General features: G+C 37.3%; 1 protein-coding gene across 2 annotated transcripts in view; it reads left to right on the forward strand.

Annotated features, from left to right (window-relative positions):
* The window catches only part of IBTK (inhibitor of Bruton tyrosine kinase), a 57,073-nt gene that overhangs the window by 3,192 nt on the left and 35,849 nt on the right, over positions 1–18,032 (forward strand). Inside the window, exons 2-10 of one of the 2 annotated variants that reach the window (XM_010707695.3) lie at positions 4,396–4,468; positions 4,718–5,066; positions 9,064–9,160; positions 10,541–10,665; positions 11,341–11,451; positions 12,324–12,494; positions 13,742–13,859; positions 15,402–15,582; positions 16,698–16,821. In XM_010707695.3, coding sequence (XP_010705997.1) covers positions 4,743–5,066; positions 9,064–9,160; positions 10,541–10,665; positions 11,341–11,451; positions 12,324–12,494; positions 13,742–13,859; positions 15,402–15,582; positions 16,698–16,821 — 1,251 coding nt within the window. In that variant the 5' untranslated portion in view covers positions 4,396–4,468; positions 4,718–4,742. Of the gene's footprint in view, positions 1–4,395; positions 5,067–9,063; positions 9,161–10,540; positions 10,666–11,340; positions 11,452–12,323; positions 12,495–13,741; positions 13,860–15,401; positions 15,583–16,697; positions 16,822–18,032 lie in introns of both variants that reach the window. The other variant, XM_003204387.4, reaches the window with a different exon arrangement.

An 18,032-nucleotide genomic window follows, 5' to 3' on the forward strand; every position in this document is an offset into this window, starting at 1 on the left:
TAATGCAAAATAGAAACTCCTACTTTGCCCATAACATGATGTTATGATGTGGAATACTGATAACCAAAAATCATAAAACCATGACAATATTAAAACAGCCAGAAGTGGGGTTTCAAATCAGTGTCGCTAACTTATCAATTGAGTTACTGTAATGCATTGTGCATGGAAGATGCTAAACCAGCAATCTGTCCAAAAAGTAGCAGTGAATTCTCATCACTGCTGCTAGTTTTCTCTTTCATTTCTGTGCCAGGATTGTTGTCTTCTGTGCTCTTAGGACCAGAAAAACACAACTGCAATTACTGTCCGCTGCCTTAGTGTGATGTTCACATCCATATTAGTCAGATTTTGATTGGTACAATACTGGGGGCAGGCTTTTCTCAGGAAGAATCTAAAAGACTATGTGAATTCTAATATTAAATATGTGCCTCCCAAGTTGGCAGCCTCAGTGTCTGTTTCTGGCATCCAGCATATTATAGGATGTTACCCTTCTATCAGCACCCCTGTACTTTAAAGGCAGGAGCAAACAAACTGTGAAAAAAGAAAGAAATTCAGGAATGTGTTGGTTGAGAAGTGGAAGTGAGCAGTCTGGCATTTTCCTTTATCCATTAGCCTTTATCCATTAGCTTGTGATCTCTCTGTGTTCTCGATGGTGTTCTAGGCATCGCAGATACTTTGCTCTGTATGCTGTGCCATTGATGCATTTGGCATCTGAAAGACAGCAACTGAGAAACACTTGCAGTAAGGTCTGCCTCTTTACTAGCATTTCTGCTGTTTTTACGTAATTGTTATGAGATTTCTTGTTGCAAGAATGTAATTGATCATATATACTTGTTTATTCTGGGAAGCATCTTGGATAACAAAAGAGCTAAACAGAACCTTTGGACTAAAAGACTGCTGACCTACCAGAAGACCCCTGTAAGCAGCTTTGATACACTGCAAGATTTCTAGATCTCCCAAATGGGAGATTGTTTCTCTCTGCTTTGTTTGTTATTCCTAAAGATTGAACAGAATCTCAAGATTTCATCTAACTGCCCTCTGATGTGTATGATCTTTATTTCATTCTCAAGAGAGGTGACTATGTCTAAGACTATGGTCTTAGACTTCTTAATAAAGTGGCATGTTTTTGGCAATTTGTAGAGATCACATTAAAGAAACAATTTTGAGACGAGCACAGGTGACTGCTACTTTTCCAGCTGTAGTTCTGATTCCTTAAGGTCTGATGGCTCCTCCCTGGCCGGAGACCTTATATGTAGTGGGAGGTCAGGTAACTGTGTGTCCTTGTTCACTGGGAGGGTAGATAATCTGTTTGAGAGTTCTTCCAGCAATGTGTAAGGATGAACAAGGCTTTCTGAAAATGAGCTGCTAGTGCTTTGGTGTAGAGAAGGAGTTGTAGCAGTAGGTTGTCTCTTTTGAGACCTGTGCTGGAGAAGCTCTGAAGTGGCTGGGTGAAAGTGCTGTCCAGGAGGAGGTTTGACAGCTGTGGTGTGGTGCTGCTTAGCCCTCTCTGGGGAAGAGCTGAGTGGGAGAGTTCTACCTACTCACTTCCAGGAGTCCATAAATCGCAAAGACTTTGTTTATTGCTTAGAAACTGCCTCCAGCTTGGTTGTAATCTCTTAAATTTCCTTGGACTATAAGCGTGTACGTTAATTTGAACTCCAACCCATTCCATAACAAAAATGTTTAAAGGCTGATAATGTTATTTACCTTTTTGTCTTTCAGTAATTACAGCATTAGGAAAAGACCAGTGTTATAACATGAGTATAGTTAGTGATGAGAACTCTACAGAAATAGCTGCAAATAAAAAGCAAACACATAACCAAAGGCAACATATATTCTAGCCACTGAAGTTCCAAGTTTAAAAAAATGCTTTGAGCTTCCTTTAGGTGCTGCTGATTCAACTGGGACTTCATGTACTAGAATTAAGCATTTTTAACACCACTTACAGGGTTTTCACATAAATGTGAACATCACAATTTTAAAGTTTTAAGATTTCACTTAAGGACCTACTTCATATATAAAAATAGTCAGATATGATTATTAACTCGTTTCAGATGTTGTAATAGCGTGACTGTGTTATTGATGTCTCAGTCTTTGTTGAAGAGGGTTGTAAACTTGAACAACAGCTTTCTGTCTCGAAACTTAAGGTGTACATGTCAGTGTCTCAATGTAGTATCTGTTGTTGTATGTTATAGTAAGGAGGGCTGGGTTAGGGTGACGTACAAAGAAATAATTCACATAGTTGCAGTATCATCATAATGGAATTACTGTGTGGTAGTCAGGACTGTATTTTGGTGTTTGGTCTCTTAGGCTAGAGCTCAGGTGCTTTAATGAGGCAGTTTTTCTTATTTGTGTGCTCATTTCTTGTAGTGTTTCTCATGGTGTAGTTTCTTTTTTTTTTTTTTTTTTTTACAAGTTTGTTCTTCCTTCTGAATCATTTACCCATGCAATTCAGTGTTGTAAACAGATGAGTATCAGCCCAAGGGATGGATGGTATGCCATGGGGCATGGCAGGACTGCTGCCTCGAATGGCAGTGCCACTTCCTGTCAGTTCACATGAGAAATTAGTCCATTTTATTTATGACTTCTCTGCATATTTTTCTCTTGCTGTGCTTGTTGATTTTGCTTTTCTTTTTTGTTAGCACTAATAGCAGTGTCTTAAAAATTAATGCTATTAAAGATGTGCTTCACAAAGCATAAAGTAAAATTCATACTACTCCACAATGTGGTTTTATCACTTAGTGGAGTACTGATAGTTTTTCCTATAGATAGCCCAATATATTTTAGAATAGTTACCATTTAGAAGAGTTTGATGCCCTGGGTATCTGGGCTGCCAATAGCAGCTACCTGTCACACCTTGATTCCTTGGAGCAGCGTCAGTCCATGTACTTAAAACTAAAGCTTCCTTTCAAGTCTGTGACATTGGCTCCCTTCTTAGTATAAGGTTTTAAAGAACGTAGGAGAAGTCCAAAAAGGTATGGGTTAAACTTTGTGTTATTGCAGGTGTTTGTATGCTGGTTGAAAGGCATAAACTCACTATGGCAAATGTAAGCTAAATGGTTGTGGTCGTGTTTGGACTCTGACATATTGCTAATGTTACTCATGGACAGGGATGAGGGACTCAATTCTAGTGAAGAAAAACTATTTTTTCCCTAATCTTTGAAATTGATTTGAAAGTACATAATGAATAATTGTAGTCTGTAGATTTCCATTCCAAGTATTTAATCTTTTCTGAATGAGGGAGAATAACAACTGTCAGAGGTTTTGTCGTAATATGTTTCAATTAATATCTTTGGATTAGAGTTGTGTGTTTGTTTTCTTCCTCTTGAAAGTTTAGATTCCATTACTAGTGTTTGCTCTAAACCTTGAGGCAATTGTTGATAATTCTTGAAATAGGTGGAATGGGATTTCTGTTTTCTTTTCCTACCAAAGTAATTTTGCAGATTGTGACATAGTAAAATATGGTTGTGTATTGGGTACCTGAAAAACGATGGCTGCATGCTTTTAAAAGGGAGAGCAAGGAATTTGGTGTGAGTATGGTTAGGTTTATATTGATTGCTGAACTGGGAAGAGAACAGATTATTATTTTTTTGAGAGTTAAGTTTTGTTTATCCATCTTTCATGGTATTGTTGCCTGATTTCTTTTGACATATTTTACTCTGGGTTTGAACAATTATCAACTTCATTTCTTCCTGCTGGTTCCAGGAGCTTTACACCTTTGCCTTGCAGGCAGCCAGCAATCTGAATTCACTTGTGTGTACAGGTTGCTTTTCTTGCCTGTGTTGCTGTCCTCCTTCTCACATTTGTCAGCAGCTCTGGAAGTGGTAGAAGAGAACCTTGCTGTTCATTGTGCAGAAGAGACTTAGTAGGGAGATGGTGGGCATTGGGGACAGCAAGAAAACCTGGAGCTTAATCCTTTATTGCAGTGGCAAAGGGAAACTGTGGTGGTCCTCCTCCTCCTGGGCAAGACTGACAGAGCCAAAATGTATTCAACACCTGCTTGGGTTTCTTTTGTTTTGGTTATTTGTTTTCTCAGCAGTCATTCAGGTCAATCCTTGTTTCCTGATAATTAATAAACTGTTGAGGTCCAGGGGTGGCTGGGAAAAGAAGTTGTTCTTTAGATTACTTTTTTTTTCTGGTTCATCATGTAGCCTCAAAGATTTATGTCAAAGAAGGGGAGGCGTTACCTTCCAAGGCTGGGGTGGGGAAGGGATTCATGGCTTTTTAGACTGGTTAAATGCCTGACTGTAAGCTCAAATGGCATTAGACAAGTCAGTTAACCCTTCCTGCTTTGCTCATGCACTTGTAAGTTCTAGTATGATTTAACTTTGTGTAGCTGATGGGAAAAGTTGTTTTTTTTTTAATTGACTAATCTGTTCTGTTTTCTGCTTTTTTCAGGTCTCCCTTGCAATTATGGAGTTTTAGAAGAATAAAGGAGTGTGGAGGGGGAATCCCCCTCTCCACACATAAGGTAGTCAGTTCACTTCAGAATTTTCTATGGACAGCAGTATTTGTTATATATGATGGTGAAGTAAGACTTCTTAAAATATATATTTTTAAGTATTTATTTGGATCAAGTGCCAAACATAACATTACAAAGATTTCTGATGGCAGCTCAATAAAACTGGATTTGCATCTTCGGAATTACAAATTTTTGAAGGCACTGTGTTGTGTACTGAGTTGGAGTGCCTTGATATTCTTAATGGTTGTTCCCCTTAAGGAGAGAAGCAGCTTCCGAAGTGAAGATGAATTCTCCCATGCCGGACTGCACTTCTAAGTGTCGATCTCTACAGCATGCTTTGGATGTTATTTCTGTAGTAACCAGAGGAAGTGAAGGCCAGATCAAAGCCTTTCTTTCTTCTTACTGCTACAATGCTGCAACTATAAAGGATGCCTTTGGTAGAAATGTTCTACATCTTGCTTCATCCTGTGGCAAAAAAGGTGTGCTGGACTGGTTGGCTGAGACCAAAGGAGTGGATCTCTTGGCAAAAGACAAAGAGTCTGGATGGACAGCTTTGCACAGAAGTATATTTTATGGATACATTGATTGTGTTTTGTCACTACTGAAGGTGAGTGTTTCCAACTGCAGTTTTTCTTGGTATCTGTAAGTTTTAGTGTTGTATCAGTCACTGGAAAGTGAGTGGTTTTTAAACTTGACTGAAAGCCTCTTGGAGATTATCTTAGTACTACATTTAGATCATAGAGCACTGATTTACTTGAAATTTGTCTTTGTATTTATAAAAGAAGTCTGTCTTTGCCCACTAAGAAGTCAGCACTGAGTAAGGATCCCCAGTCAGTTGTGGATTTCCCTGAAAGACTGGTTTGTGTGAACGGTATCAGGCTCAGGATCTTAAAAGTACAGAATGAACATGATGTTAGAGAAAAGATACTGCAAAAATAGACTCTTCAGTCTATTATACCAATTAGTACTTTTTAGAGAACACAGAATATAAGATTATGTTTGAGAGAGAAGCAATTCAAGATAATGCAGTGTTTTATTAAACATATTGTCATTTCATTTATATTTTAACCAGGGCTTCCACTCAGATCCCTTTGTTCCTTCCGTGTTATTGCTGTTTCTTCCCCACCTCTTAGCGAGTTGTTTTTTATTTTTACTTCCTTCTCCCTCTGTCCCTTCAGTCCAAAGTAGAGCAACAGGAAGATCTACATTTGATTGAGATGTTCAGATTCCCTTTAGCCATGTAAGAAAATAAATATTTGTGGTGCAGGGTGACTTAAAGACAGAGACTTTTCCGTTTTGAGTTCAGTCTTCTAATATTGCAGTGACTAGCAATTTGTAGGCATTAAACTCCCTGCTTTCAAGAAGCAGTTTAAACAAAATGGTTGTAGGTCCAGTAGTTCTTAATTTTTGAAAATGTGATAACTGATAAATATATGTTTCACGTGTTGTTCCCCTATGTAGTGAGGAGGTTTTCTTTAAGCTTTCTGAAAGTAAATGTTTTTATGGGAACTGTTTTCTATAAAACTGGCAGCTGTATATGTGATGTTTGAAAAGGTATTGAATCCTCTGTATGTATGTGTCTCTGTATCTTTGATATTTGCTTGCAGGAGGCCTTTAGTGTTTTTCCCAAAGGTATTTTGCTTTTTTATCAGTTGCACGACTATGTGAGGTTTTTATGATAGGTGGCTCTGTTGATATGCCTCTTAAAAGAAAAATGAGTCATGGAGAGTGCTCTAACTTCTAGTTTCTTAACTGAAGTCTCTCTGCTATGCAGTGTTATTAAAAGCATGTGTTCTTAAGGTATTACAGCAGTGACAGGAAGGGATTATAGAACATAGTTATGAAATAGCTGAGCTAGAAAGGAACCTTGGAGCAATTGTCTAGTCCAAACATCTGTGTTGCAATGTTTTAACACCAGTTCAAATAAAAATGTTTATATGTTCAAATGGAATTTCTTTTGTTTAAATTTATACCCACTGCTGCTATGCCTGTCACTGGATAACTCCTATTCCACTGCCTCCAACTGTGTATTTTTTTTATACAAGTTGATAAGACCTGCCCCCTGAACTTCCTCTAAGTTGAGCATCCTAGATCTCTTGGCTACTCCTTCTATATGATATCCCAGTCATCATCCACACCTCTCCTAAGTTACTTTCAGGGCTGGGGACTGCACCACTTCCCTGGGCTGCCTGTTTTAATGTTTGACCACCCTCTCAGTGAAGGTACTCTTCTTGATACATGATCTAAGCCTCCTATGACTCAAGTTGAGAGTCTCTGTTTGTGTCTTACCGCTTGTCACCTTTCTGCAGCCTTCTTTCAGGTAATTGTAGAAAGCAATGAGGTCTCCCCTCAGATTCCTTCCTCTTCTTCAGACTCTGCAGTGATAGCGGTAGCTTGTTATGCTTATAAATGACTTATGAGGCAGCCAGAAGGAAAAATATTGTGTTATTCTGTTATCATGTCATGACGTTAGGAGTAGGCTCTTTGCCAAGGGAGTGGTCGGACACTGGAGAAGACTCCCCAGGACAGTGATCACAGCCCCAAGCTACTGGAGTTCAAGGAGAGTTCAAACAGTGCTCTCGGATATGGGATTTGAATTTTAGGTGGTCCTGTGCAGAACCAGGGGTTTGACTCAGTGGTTTTTATGGGTCCCCTCTAACTCAGGATGTAAACAGTAATAACTGAGCTTCCTTAAAACAAATGTCAGTAGCACCTTTTTTTTATTTTAATTAAGAACACTGTATATATATATGTACATGTATAGAATACACTCATCTACAAGGAAGGTTGGAAGGAAGATTTGGGGAACTACAGGTCTGTCAGCCTGACCTCAGTATTGGGGAAGGTCATGAAGTAGATTGTCTTGACTGTGATTATGTGGCATGTTCAAAACAGCCAGGAAATCAGGCCCAGCCAGTGTGGATTTGTGAAAGGCAGGTCCTGCTTGATCAACTTGATCTCCTATGAGCAGATGATCTGCATAGTGGATGAAGGAAAGGCTGTGAATGTAATCTACCTAGGATTTAGTAAAGTCTTTGACTCTGTCTCCACAGTATTCTCCTGGGGAAACTGGCTGCCCATGGCTTGGACAGATACTCTTCTTGCTGAGTAAAGAACTGGCTGGATGGGCAGGCCCAGAGAATGGTGGTGAATGGAGCTAAATCCAGCTGGTGACTGGTCATGAGTAATTTGGTACTGGGCCCTGTCCTGTTCAATATCTTTATTGATGATCTGGACTAGGAGATTGAGTGCGCTCTTGGTAAATTTGCAGATGACAACTAGCTGAGAGGAAGTATCAATCTGCCTAGGGATCGGATGGCCCTTCAGAGGGATCTGAATAGTCTGGATTGGTAAGCTAAGGCCAGTTGTATGAACTTGAGCAAGACCAAGTGCTGGGTCAAAACAACCCCAAGCATTGCTACGGATTTGGGTTAGAGGGTCCAGCAAGCTGTGTGGAGGAAAAGGGTCTGGGGGTGTTAGTTGCCAGCTGGCTGAACGTGAGCCAGTAGCGTGTCCAGATGGCTGAGAAGGCCAACAGCATCCTTGCATTATCAGAAATAGCGTAGTCAGCAGGAGCAGGGAGGTGATCATCCAACTGTACTAGGCACTGGTGGGGCTGCACCTCAAGTACTTGGTTTGCTTTTGGCCCTCTCGCTACTGGAAAGACATCAGGGCTCTGGAGCATGCCTAAAGAAGAGCCATGAAGCTGGTGAGGGGTCTGGAGCACAAATCTTATGAGGAGCGGCTGAGGGAACTGGGATTGTTTAGACTGGAGAAGAGAAGGCTCAAAAGAGACCTTATCACTCTCTGCAAGGAAGGTTGTGACAAGGTGGGGGGATCTGCCTTCCTTTTCTGTTGTGTAATTAGTGATAGGACAAGAGGTAATTGCATTTGATTGTGCTGGGAAGATTCAGGCGGGATATTAGGAAAAATTTCTTCTCAGAAGTGGTGAGGCATTGGAACAGTCTGTCCAGGGAGGTGGTGGAGTCACTGTCCCTAGAAGTTTTTGAGAAGATGGAAATCGTGACCTATTAATGCTTTTTGCTTTTGAAACTTCCTCACTACTATTTTGTCTGGCTATTTGTGCCCGCTTGTCTTTTTTTTCCTCAGCATTTGTGATCTACTGTTCCCTGCTTGTTTTCAAAGCCATAGTAGGTGGGTTTTTATTTTTAATCCTACTTCTATAGCTTGTCCAAACTTTTTTTTTTGAAGAAGAAGATGTATTCTTCAAAGCTGGAAAATGCCTTTTTTTTTTGTTAATACTCACTCTTCCTAGATGACAGTGCTTTACCTTGAAGTAAGTTTAAGTTTCCTCTGCATTTCTGATTACATCTTATTACTCAAACAGTACAATAAAATTCCAGTTAATGAGTTAACATGAGATATATGTAGTTGAACAAAATTACACTATTAAAGTGGTATTCTTTTTTTTCCCCAGATCTATTCCCAACTGACTGGAAAGATTTGGAAGATTTTCTTTTCTCAATTTTAAAGATCAGTTATAGTTGTATGTAGCTTCTTAAATGATTATATGGCTTTTTCAAACAATGGAGCTATTTTTAATTTTTCTTTCCTTCTTTTACCTTTTTTTCCTTCTCTTTCAGCATGGTGTTAGTCTGTACATTCAGGATAAAGAAGGCTTATCAGCCTTGGATCTTGTGATGAAAGACAGACCAGTCCATGTGGTGTTCAAGAAAACTGGTAGGAAATAAATTTAATTGTATTCTACAAGGAGATCTATTTCACCATCTTAATGTATGTAGCAGTGTAGACAGTGTTTTCTGTTTCCAATTAGAAATGTGTAGATTATCAGATTTCTTAGGATGTTGAGTCACTAATGTCCATAAAATAGCAGGTGCAGAATATTGGCAGTAGACACAGGATTTGTGTATGTACCAGAAACGAACAAATAATGACTGGCTTAGCGGTTTGAAGGAAAGAACTAACTAACAAAAAAACATTAAACAAAGGCAAGTGATTTAATAGGTTGCCCAGAGATCTCCAAGGACAGTCTCCACTAAATATTTGAAACCTGAAAAGGACATGGACTCGGGCAACAAGCTCTAACTGATCATTCTTGAGCAGGAGGACTTGAAGTAGGTAGCTTCCAGTGTTCCCTTCCAAATGTTCTGGGATCTTTTTGAGTTCAAGCTGTCAGAGACACTGTCAAGTTACCAAAGACAATGTCTTTGAATTCAGTAGAGTGATTTATATCATTTCTGTACCTTCTGTGAAAAGTAGGGGAGTATATTCTTTGATTTATACTTTTAAAGTTAGCTACAGTCTCTTTAAATACATTTCCAAATGGGAGACAAGCATGTAGATAAAAAAAGCATGAATAACTGAGCACACAATGTTTTCTTCGACAGAAACAGTTTTTCCAACTTTTTTTTTGTTGTTTTTAATGCTTTATAATGTTTTATACTTTTCATACTCTTCTTGTCTCCAGAGTTGCACAGTGAAAGTTGTTATTTTCATCTTGTTTCCAGTCAATTTAAGTGGTTTTGGTCATGCAAATCCTGAGGTTCATGTATGAATTTTACATTTTAATACGGTAAACTCCTTTAATCCTTATAATAGTTGGACCAGATGCTCAAATTTACATTTATTGTAGTTTCCTACTCATCAGAAAACAGGTTCAAATATCAGTGTAACTAAAAGGTTATTTAAAAAAAGCATGTAAATAAAGAATAGTGAAAGTGCTTATGGCTTCCCTGCATAAGCATATAACCTTTTTTGGGAAAGACTTTTTACTAAATTGAGAACTAAAAACATATAACCTAAAGTAGTAGTAATGTTCTTATGAAAACTGCAGTAACTCTGCTGTAAAGTGTTTACATCTTATGCAAAGGGAATGTAAATGTGAGTAATGTTGCTTATCTTGCATACATAGTTGTCAGAGCTTTTTTCATATCATCATACCTTCTCATAGAACGTATGTTTTTCAAGTTCAGTTCAAGGTGGAAAAAAACAACTTCCCCCTTCAAATTTTTAATAGAAACTGTAGGAGTTCCCAAATTTGGTGTGTATGAAACTGCTGTATTTACAAGCTGCAGAGAGAATATCCTTTTTTCATTGCAGATCTCACAGAAGTCTACACGTGGGGAAACAACATAAATTTTACTTTGGGTCATGGAGGTCAACAGAGTAAACATCATCCTGAATTGGTGGACCTCTTTCCTCGTAACAGCGTGTATATCAAACAGGTATTTTGAGAATATTGCATAGGCACCTTTCTTAGTAAATGTGGAAGGATTTGTGGAGGAAAAGACCGGTCAACAGTGTAATCAAGTTTTGCAAATTGACATGGAGAAAAATATTGAGTTTGATTTGTATATTTCTATTTTTTCTTTCCAGTTATTTCTCAGCAAACTGTTTCCACTGATCTGTCAAGCAGCTTAGAATAGCTGAGGAATATTAGACAAGGCCTGCTGTATTATTTTCTTGCTGCTTTACCTCCCAATCACCTGCAATGAAACCACAATTCTGTTTCAGTGGGGAGAACGTTTTTTGATTGCTATTAATGATTAACATTGGTTAAATGACTTGAAGATAATTAAAGAATTCAGAAACATGGTGCCCCTCTAACTGTTATGAGTTTCTAACCTCTTGTGAAACTCCCACAGTGAATGGAAGTAGGACAATGACTTTTTATGATGTTTGTTTCAAATTCTTGCGTTGAAAGCAGCATGTGCTGTTAGAGCACACCTCCCATAAATGGTAAAATTCTGTGTTGCAGCACACACGTTCACAAATTCTGACTGTATTGTAATAAGTTATGTTTACTAAAGCTAAACCACTAGGTGGTTTTAGTAGACGTTCTTAGATTATCCAAGAAAATGAAATTGTCCTGTATTCTCTTCCCACCCTCATTCTTTCAGGTGGTACTCTGCAAATTCCACTCGGTGTTCCTTTCCCACAAAGGTCAAATTTATACATGTGGACATGGACAAGGAGGGCGCCTAGGACATGGTGATGAGCAAACATGCCTGGTAACTTAATTATATTTCTTTAATATCAAACAAAATCTGAAAACTGAATTAGAGTTCCTGTGAGTGTACTCTTAAAACTTATTCAGTCACTTTGGTGTTTATTTTACATAAATGACCTCCCCTTTCCTTGCTAAATAACATCATGAAAGGTGATGGAAGGATTATTGTGTTAGACTTGCACAGCTGTTAAGTGAGTTCATTTGAACAGAACGTTGTTGCAATATACAAAAATGAAATTTGAAAAGACAATGCCATACAGTTCAGACTTAAATATCTTACCTTATGTACTTGGTAGCGTGCACTAAGTTTACAACACAGTATTCAGTTTTGTTAAACATTCGTAGTATTGAGTATCTGGTAGAACTTGATACTGTGTTCTGAATGCTATTATGAAAACCAAAGCTCACTTTTAAGCACTTCTTTGCTTTTTTTTTAAGATAACACATTTCTAGGAAGTCAGATTTCTCTTGCAAAGGGTATGGAACCTCGTATTTTGAAGTGGGGATGATACTCATATAAAGGAGAATTCCCATAGGGCATAAAGAGTCAAAGATACAAAACTCCTTCCTTATTCTCTGTAACTTTCTTTAGGTTATCCTGTATTTGGATGGATGGGAGTAACTATTATAATTTTAAAAGAAAAACAAAACAGGTAACAGTTAATAGTTGTTTAGTTGTCTTCAAGATACATTTTCCACCCTGATTTTAGAGCAGGTCTGCACTGATAGCAGAGGATGTGTTTTTAATTTCTAGTTGGATTGGATATGGTGAATTTGTTCATATACATTTTCATCTGTGGTTTCAATATTTTGTTACGAATTTCTGTTATATGTATGGCTGTTGGTTAATACAACACTTTTATTCTTACTTAGGTTCCAAGACTTGTGGAAGGCTTAAGTAGTCACCAGTGCTCCCAGATAGCAGCAGCTAAAGATCATACAGTTGTTTTAACGGAAGATGGGTGTGTTTACACGTTTGGTCTAAATACTTTCCACCAGTTAGGTATTCTTCCGCCTCCTGCTAACTGCAGCGTTCCTAGACAGGTAAGAATAATATCAACTAAAAGCTTGGCTGTGTTTGTTATTTTCATTTTAATTTTTCTTTAAACAGAAAGTGAAATGTGAAGATTGTACAAGTACATTTTAAACTTTTTTTGACATTGAAATGAAATTTGAATTCACATAAGATCTTGACTCGGTGTTATCGTACATCTCAATCTTAAATTCTTATTTGTGTTCTGATTTACATCTCAGTTTGTAACCTGCATTACACAAAAGATTGTAGCAGTAAGTATGATACGAGCTGCAGTTTCCAAAAACTTTTTCCTCCAAACTGTTCTGTAACTGAAATGAAGTAATAATAATAGGAATGTATTACTTGAGACTAATGACCTTGACACATTTTGGTTCATTGGATGATGGATTTAAGAGTGTGATGATTGTATCCTTTGTTGGAAGTGCTATTGCTTTTGGAGTTGTAATGCTTTGGGAAGAATAGAAACGGGGATAAGAAATAATCAGCAAGAACTAGTGAGGCTTCAGGAGAGGGTGTTGGCATCAGCAACTTGAGTGTTTTTCTATGTTCAATTGATAATTTATTCTGAATTTTTTAAAAAGGAAATAAGAACTATTTTATCATTGGAAACAAGTCTGTCATCTGGAGTAAAAAAGAAAAAGAATAAAATTGGTAGAACAAAATTGTACTACCAATGTTATTAAAGTAGGAAAGAATCATTTGCCGAAGTGCAATAGGATAGTGCTTTGAGAAACAACAGGATGCCCTTCATGATAATTGTATATCCAGAGTATTTATTTTTATTTTCTAGATAGTTATTGATGGTCAAGATCAAGTTAAATGTGAAGTCTGGAATTAGTAGTATATTGTTCTACAGAGTGTCTGGATCATTAGAGCATACCAATTGAAACACTTTAAATGACACCTTTGCAGCACTCTAGTCTTCTTTGCATGTATTCACAGGAGCTTTGCAATCCTTGCATCTTACACATGAAGACCATCTAAGGAGATTTGATTCTAGTTCTGATTAAATAGTGCAACAACAACAACAACAACAACAACAAAAAAGACAACCAAAAAAACTTTTTTTATCATAAATGCACAAGTGTCCACTTGACAAACTTCTGAAATAATCCTGATTTAATAGACTGTACGTGGATTGATACCAATACTGTACTCTTAATGACTTTAGAAGTTAAATGTTGTCAGAAGTTTGTACATGTGAAATTCACCCTTTGCTGCTTGATATTAAGATGTACTTTGGATTTGTGCTTAGGTTCAGGCAAAAAACCTGAAAGGTAGAATGGTGATTGGAGTGGCTGCAGGCAGATTCCATACAGTGCTATGGACTAAGGAAGCAGTGTATACCATGGGGCTGAATGGAGGCCAACTAGGTAAGGTAGAAGTGTTCTAAAAGTAAAACACAGCCATTAGAAGATGTTACATGTACTAAAGGTATCATCTGCTTCCTACAGCAGAAGCCTGGTTAAAACTTTTTCTTTTCTCTTTTTTTGCCAATCTGATGATTTCGTCCCTCCCCACTTTTTTTTTTTAAAGAATATTTTTCATAACGTTTACACTTTGAGATGATGGGAGCTAATCTGACTTAATTTCTGTGTTTCTTGTGTGGTTCTGCTATTGAAAACGTTAAGGATACAGAATGTTACTGTTTGTGTTGCAAATTACCCGAAGTCTTGCTTGATAGTGTCTTTAATAAATTATAAACTATCTCGTTTGTCCACTGTAAACAAAGTACTGATATTTTTTTTTACTTACTAACTTTTTGAAGTGAAATTCTTTCCTGTAAGTAGATTTTTTAAAATTGCCAGTCTTTACTTAATTCAGTATTATTCTGACGTGAGAGCCTAATAAAAACGTATTACCAATTAATAATCCTAATTAATTATGTGAATGGGATACTTTAGGGCATTTGTCTTTTTTAATAACTGTATATTGCAGCTGTGATTTGGATTTGTAATTCGGCGGTTCTGTATCTTTATGCAGACAAAATATATCTAGCTCTGATACTTACTTACAGTTAGTCTGCATCAGTTCTGAAGTTTGGTTCATACGCTTTTGTGTTCTTGTTTAGGAGTGTAAAGGTATGTGAAAAAAATATCTCTGTCAGCGAAGCATCTTACTAATGAATATTTATTGTGTGTATACATCTATCTTACACATTTTTTGTGGTTACTTGTGCTGTTGAGATTCTTCTGATATGCACAAGACCCAATGCAGAACCATATGGAGACAGTAGCTTGGATTATAAGGTGTAGTTGTGTCAGCTGGGAACTGTGAAAATAAACCTTGTGCCTCTATAGGAAGTTTGGGCATAGTACTGTGCTGTTAGGACAGCACTGCAGGACTTTGTGTTGCAGATATAAGTGTGCACAAAGCAAGGTTATGCTGTGTACATTTTTACAAATTCTCAGTGCAGCAGAGCAGTTAAGTTTGCTTAGCCCTTACATCTACAACTCCAACTTTCATTGCACCTTAGCTCCCTGCCTTGGTGCTTATGTGCACTTAGAGTGATTTCTATGATTAGCTTGTTTAGTACCTTCCAGTGACTGAAATAGTTGATGCAAGTGTGATAGTACTTCTAGTGTTATGAACTGCAGTCAGATAGAAGTTCTTTCTTTGAGATGAAAGGCAATGCTACTGCATAGTCTAACACTATTAAATAGTTGGCCCTTTAGAATGTGCCTTTTTTCTTATTTTTATGTCAGATCTTGAATATTTTCAGGAGTTCATGGTAAACTAACAAGTATGCGTGGTGCATCTGTTACCTGTCTTAAAGTTTTGAAGGTGAATTATCTAACTACCTAAAAAATCTTAAAGAATTTAAAGGTTCTTCAAAGTAGGTTAGCAGTATGTTCTTCAATTGAGTTGTGTGGAATGTTAAATAATACTTGTTTGGGGTGGGTTGTATTTTCTAGGTTATCTGCTGGATCCTAATGGAGAAAAATGTATAACTGCGCCTCGACAAGTTTCTGCTCTACACCATAAAGACATTTCTGTGTCGCTGGTGTCTGCAAGTGATGGTGCTACAGTATGTGTTACTGAAAGAGGGGATATCTATTTACTTGCAGACTATCAGTGCAAAAAGATTGCTTCAAAGTATGTGTTACTTTTCTAATTTGTTTGAGGTGATGATTTCACTATTGTCTTCTACTTGCAGTATTATTATTATTATACACGGTCTTCTGTATTAGCATTAGTATAGCACTCCTCTGAGTTTTCTTCACTTGCAGTTTCCTTGTATGAACTGCAGCAACCTTTTTGTGTGTTTTTTTTTGTTATTAGATGGGACTAAACACCATTCATCATTTACTAAGGATGTTTAAAAATATATATATATATTTCATGTAGCAGGCTTAAAAATTTTGAAACTGGTATTTTTTGTTCATTTTCTGATTTCAGTTTGTTTAAACGCATCTTGGTAAAGACGTTGAAGATGTTCTGCTTTGTTCTGTTTTTGAATCAGTCAGTGTGGCTCTGAATTTCATAAAGAACATGTGAATATAGCATGCTGCATGGAGTAATTTAGGTTGGAATAGGGACCTCGTGATACCTCCTGGTCTATGTGCTAAAACCTGAGTGTAAAACTTGTTGAAGAGACTGGGCCTATGGCTCATAAATAATTATTAAATTCATTAATCTCATTCTCTCTGATAGTCTTCATGAACACTTCAGAAGAGGTAATGAACGTTTTTTAACAGCTTCCAGTTAGCTTTTCAGCTACGCTTCAAATACTACCAATGTTAATTAGCTTAGGGATTATTATTTATACTTCTGTTTTCTATCATTAAATAACCTTTCTCACACTAAGAAACTGAAAAGTGTTATCTTGCATGGCTTTAAACAGTTAGATTGGAGGGAGATTGAGAGCCTCCTGGAATAAATGGTCTTTTGCTACAAACTCCTAAACAAAACTGAAACAAAAATTTATGTAATTCTGAAGATTAAAGCAACTTTTTTAATCATGGAAAGGAAATATGAATATGCTGCAACTTTCTAAGAAACAAAATAGATCTATGCGGTCTACTAATCAAATCTGATTAGCAGTTGTGTTAGTCATACCAGCAGAAGATAACTAAATTTAAGTAGCTTTTCAGAGTCACTACTTCAACTATGCTTTCTTTTACTACTGCTTCTAAGATCAAATTATCGTTTAGAGAAATGTTTGTTCATGATGGGAAAAAATGCTACTATAACCTTTTGTGTTCTTTCAGACAGCTGAACCTTAAAAAAGTTTTAGTTAATGGGGGCTATTTGGAATACAAGGTAGACACCCAGAATCTTAAAGAAAATGGCGGTCAGAAGATCTGCATTTTAGCACTGGATGAAGCTGGAAGAGTAAGTTATGTTTCTAAAATCCCAATCTGATAGCAAACTGCTTACTGAATAATAAGAATGAAACCACTTATGCTCTCTTGGCCAACCTCTGGTTAAAGAAATCAAAGTAGGACTTACCTTGGAAAGGAAGGTAAAATGCGTGCTGCAATAATAAATAATTCTATTTTACTGTGAACATAAGTTGGCAGTACAAAATCAGGCCTAGAGAATACAAATTCATTTGCATAGTGCTGCTAGTGATGTGTTCTTTTAAAATAAGTAAGAAAGCTATGGGAAAACTAACAAAGTAATCTACGGTAGTTGATTTTTAAATCTGGGAACATCTAATAGCTTTTCATTGGAGATTGAAACTGCTTTACTTTAACATACAGAAGTGATTAGAGCATATGTGGTTCTTGTCTTCTATCTTCTCTTACCTCACCTCCCTCGTCACTTTTATGCCCTCCAGAAACAGTCTCAGAAAAGTTGCAGCAAAACTTGGTGAATAACTTAGGATTTGTAGCTGTCTGTAAACAGTGTTGTCTTAGATCTGCAACATTATGGAGAATTTATTAGTTTCTTCCTTTATTCTCTCCTCCTCCTTTCACAGTGGAGCAGTTCACAGGCTCCTGGAGAATACTGTGCCAGCCTTTCGTAGCCTTGGTCTGTTCACTGGGAGACCTTAGCCTTCAGTGCCACCTAGTGGTGCTTACGAAAAGGTTTTGCTATTGAAACGCCATCTTAAAGAATGTTTATAACTGTCTGTGTATCAAAATAGGGATCAGTGTGGGTATTTCCCTTTCTTTCCTTGCATTTGATTGAGAAAATCTTATCTATTTGTTAGGTCATTAGCTGCCTCAAAGGTCATGAACATCCACTTCAATGTTTGTTCGTATGAGGTGTATCCTCTAGTGTATGTGGTATTGGTAGTGTCTCTTCAGCATCTTTGGGCTACTACTTTAGCACTAAAAAAACCTACTTATCTTCCTACATTAGTGGAATTCTGTCAATCTACACTGCATATCTTTCCATGCTGGATGCTGGCAAATACTGGGATTTGTGCTTTAGACTCTGTAAATTACTGAGTAAGGAGAGAGATGAGATCTCTGAGAGATGAGATCTGCAACTCCTGGTCTAGCTTGATGGTAGTTTTTTCAGCCAAGAGAACAAAGTACTTAGAGGGAATCTTACTAATGTGTACCATGTATTATGTGTGTGCGTGTATATGTATC

The sequence above is a fragment of the Meleagris gallopavo genome, chromosome 2, assembly GCF_000146605.3.
Source record: "Meleagris gallopavo isolate NT-WF06-2002-E0010 breed Aviagen turkey brand Nicholas breeding stock chromosome 2, Turkey_5.1, whole genome shotgun sequence".
Classification (NCBI taxonomy): Eukaryota; Metazoa; Chordata; class Aves; order Galliformes; family Phasianidae; genus Meleagris; species Meleagris gallopavo.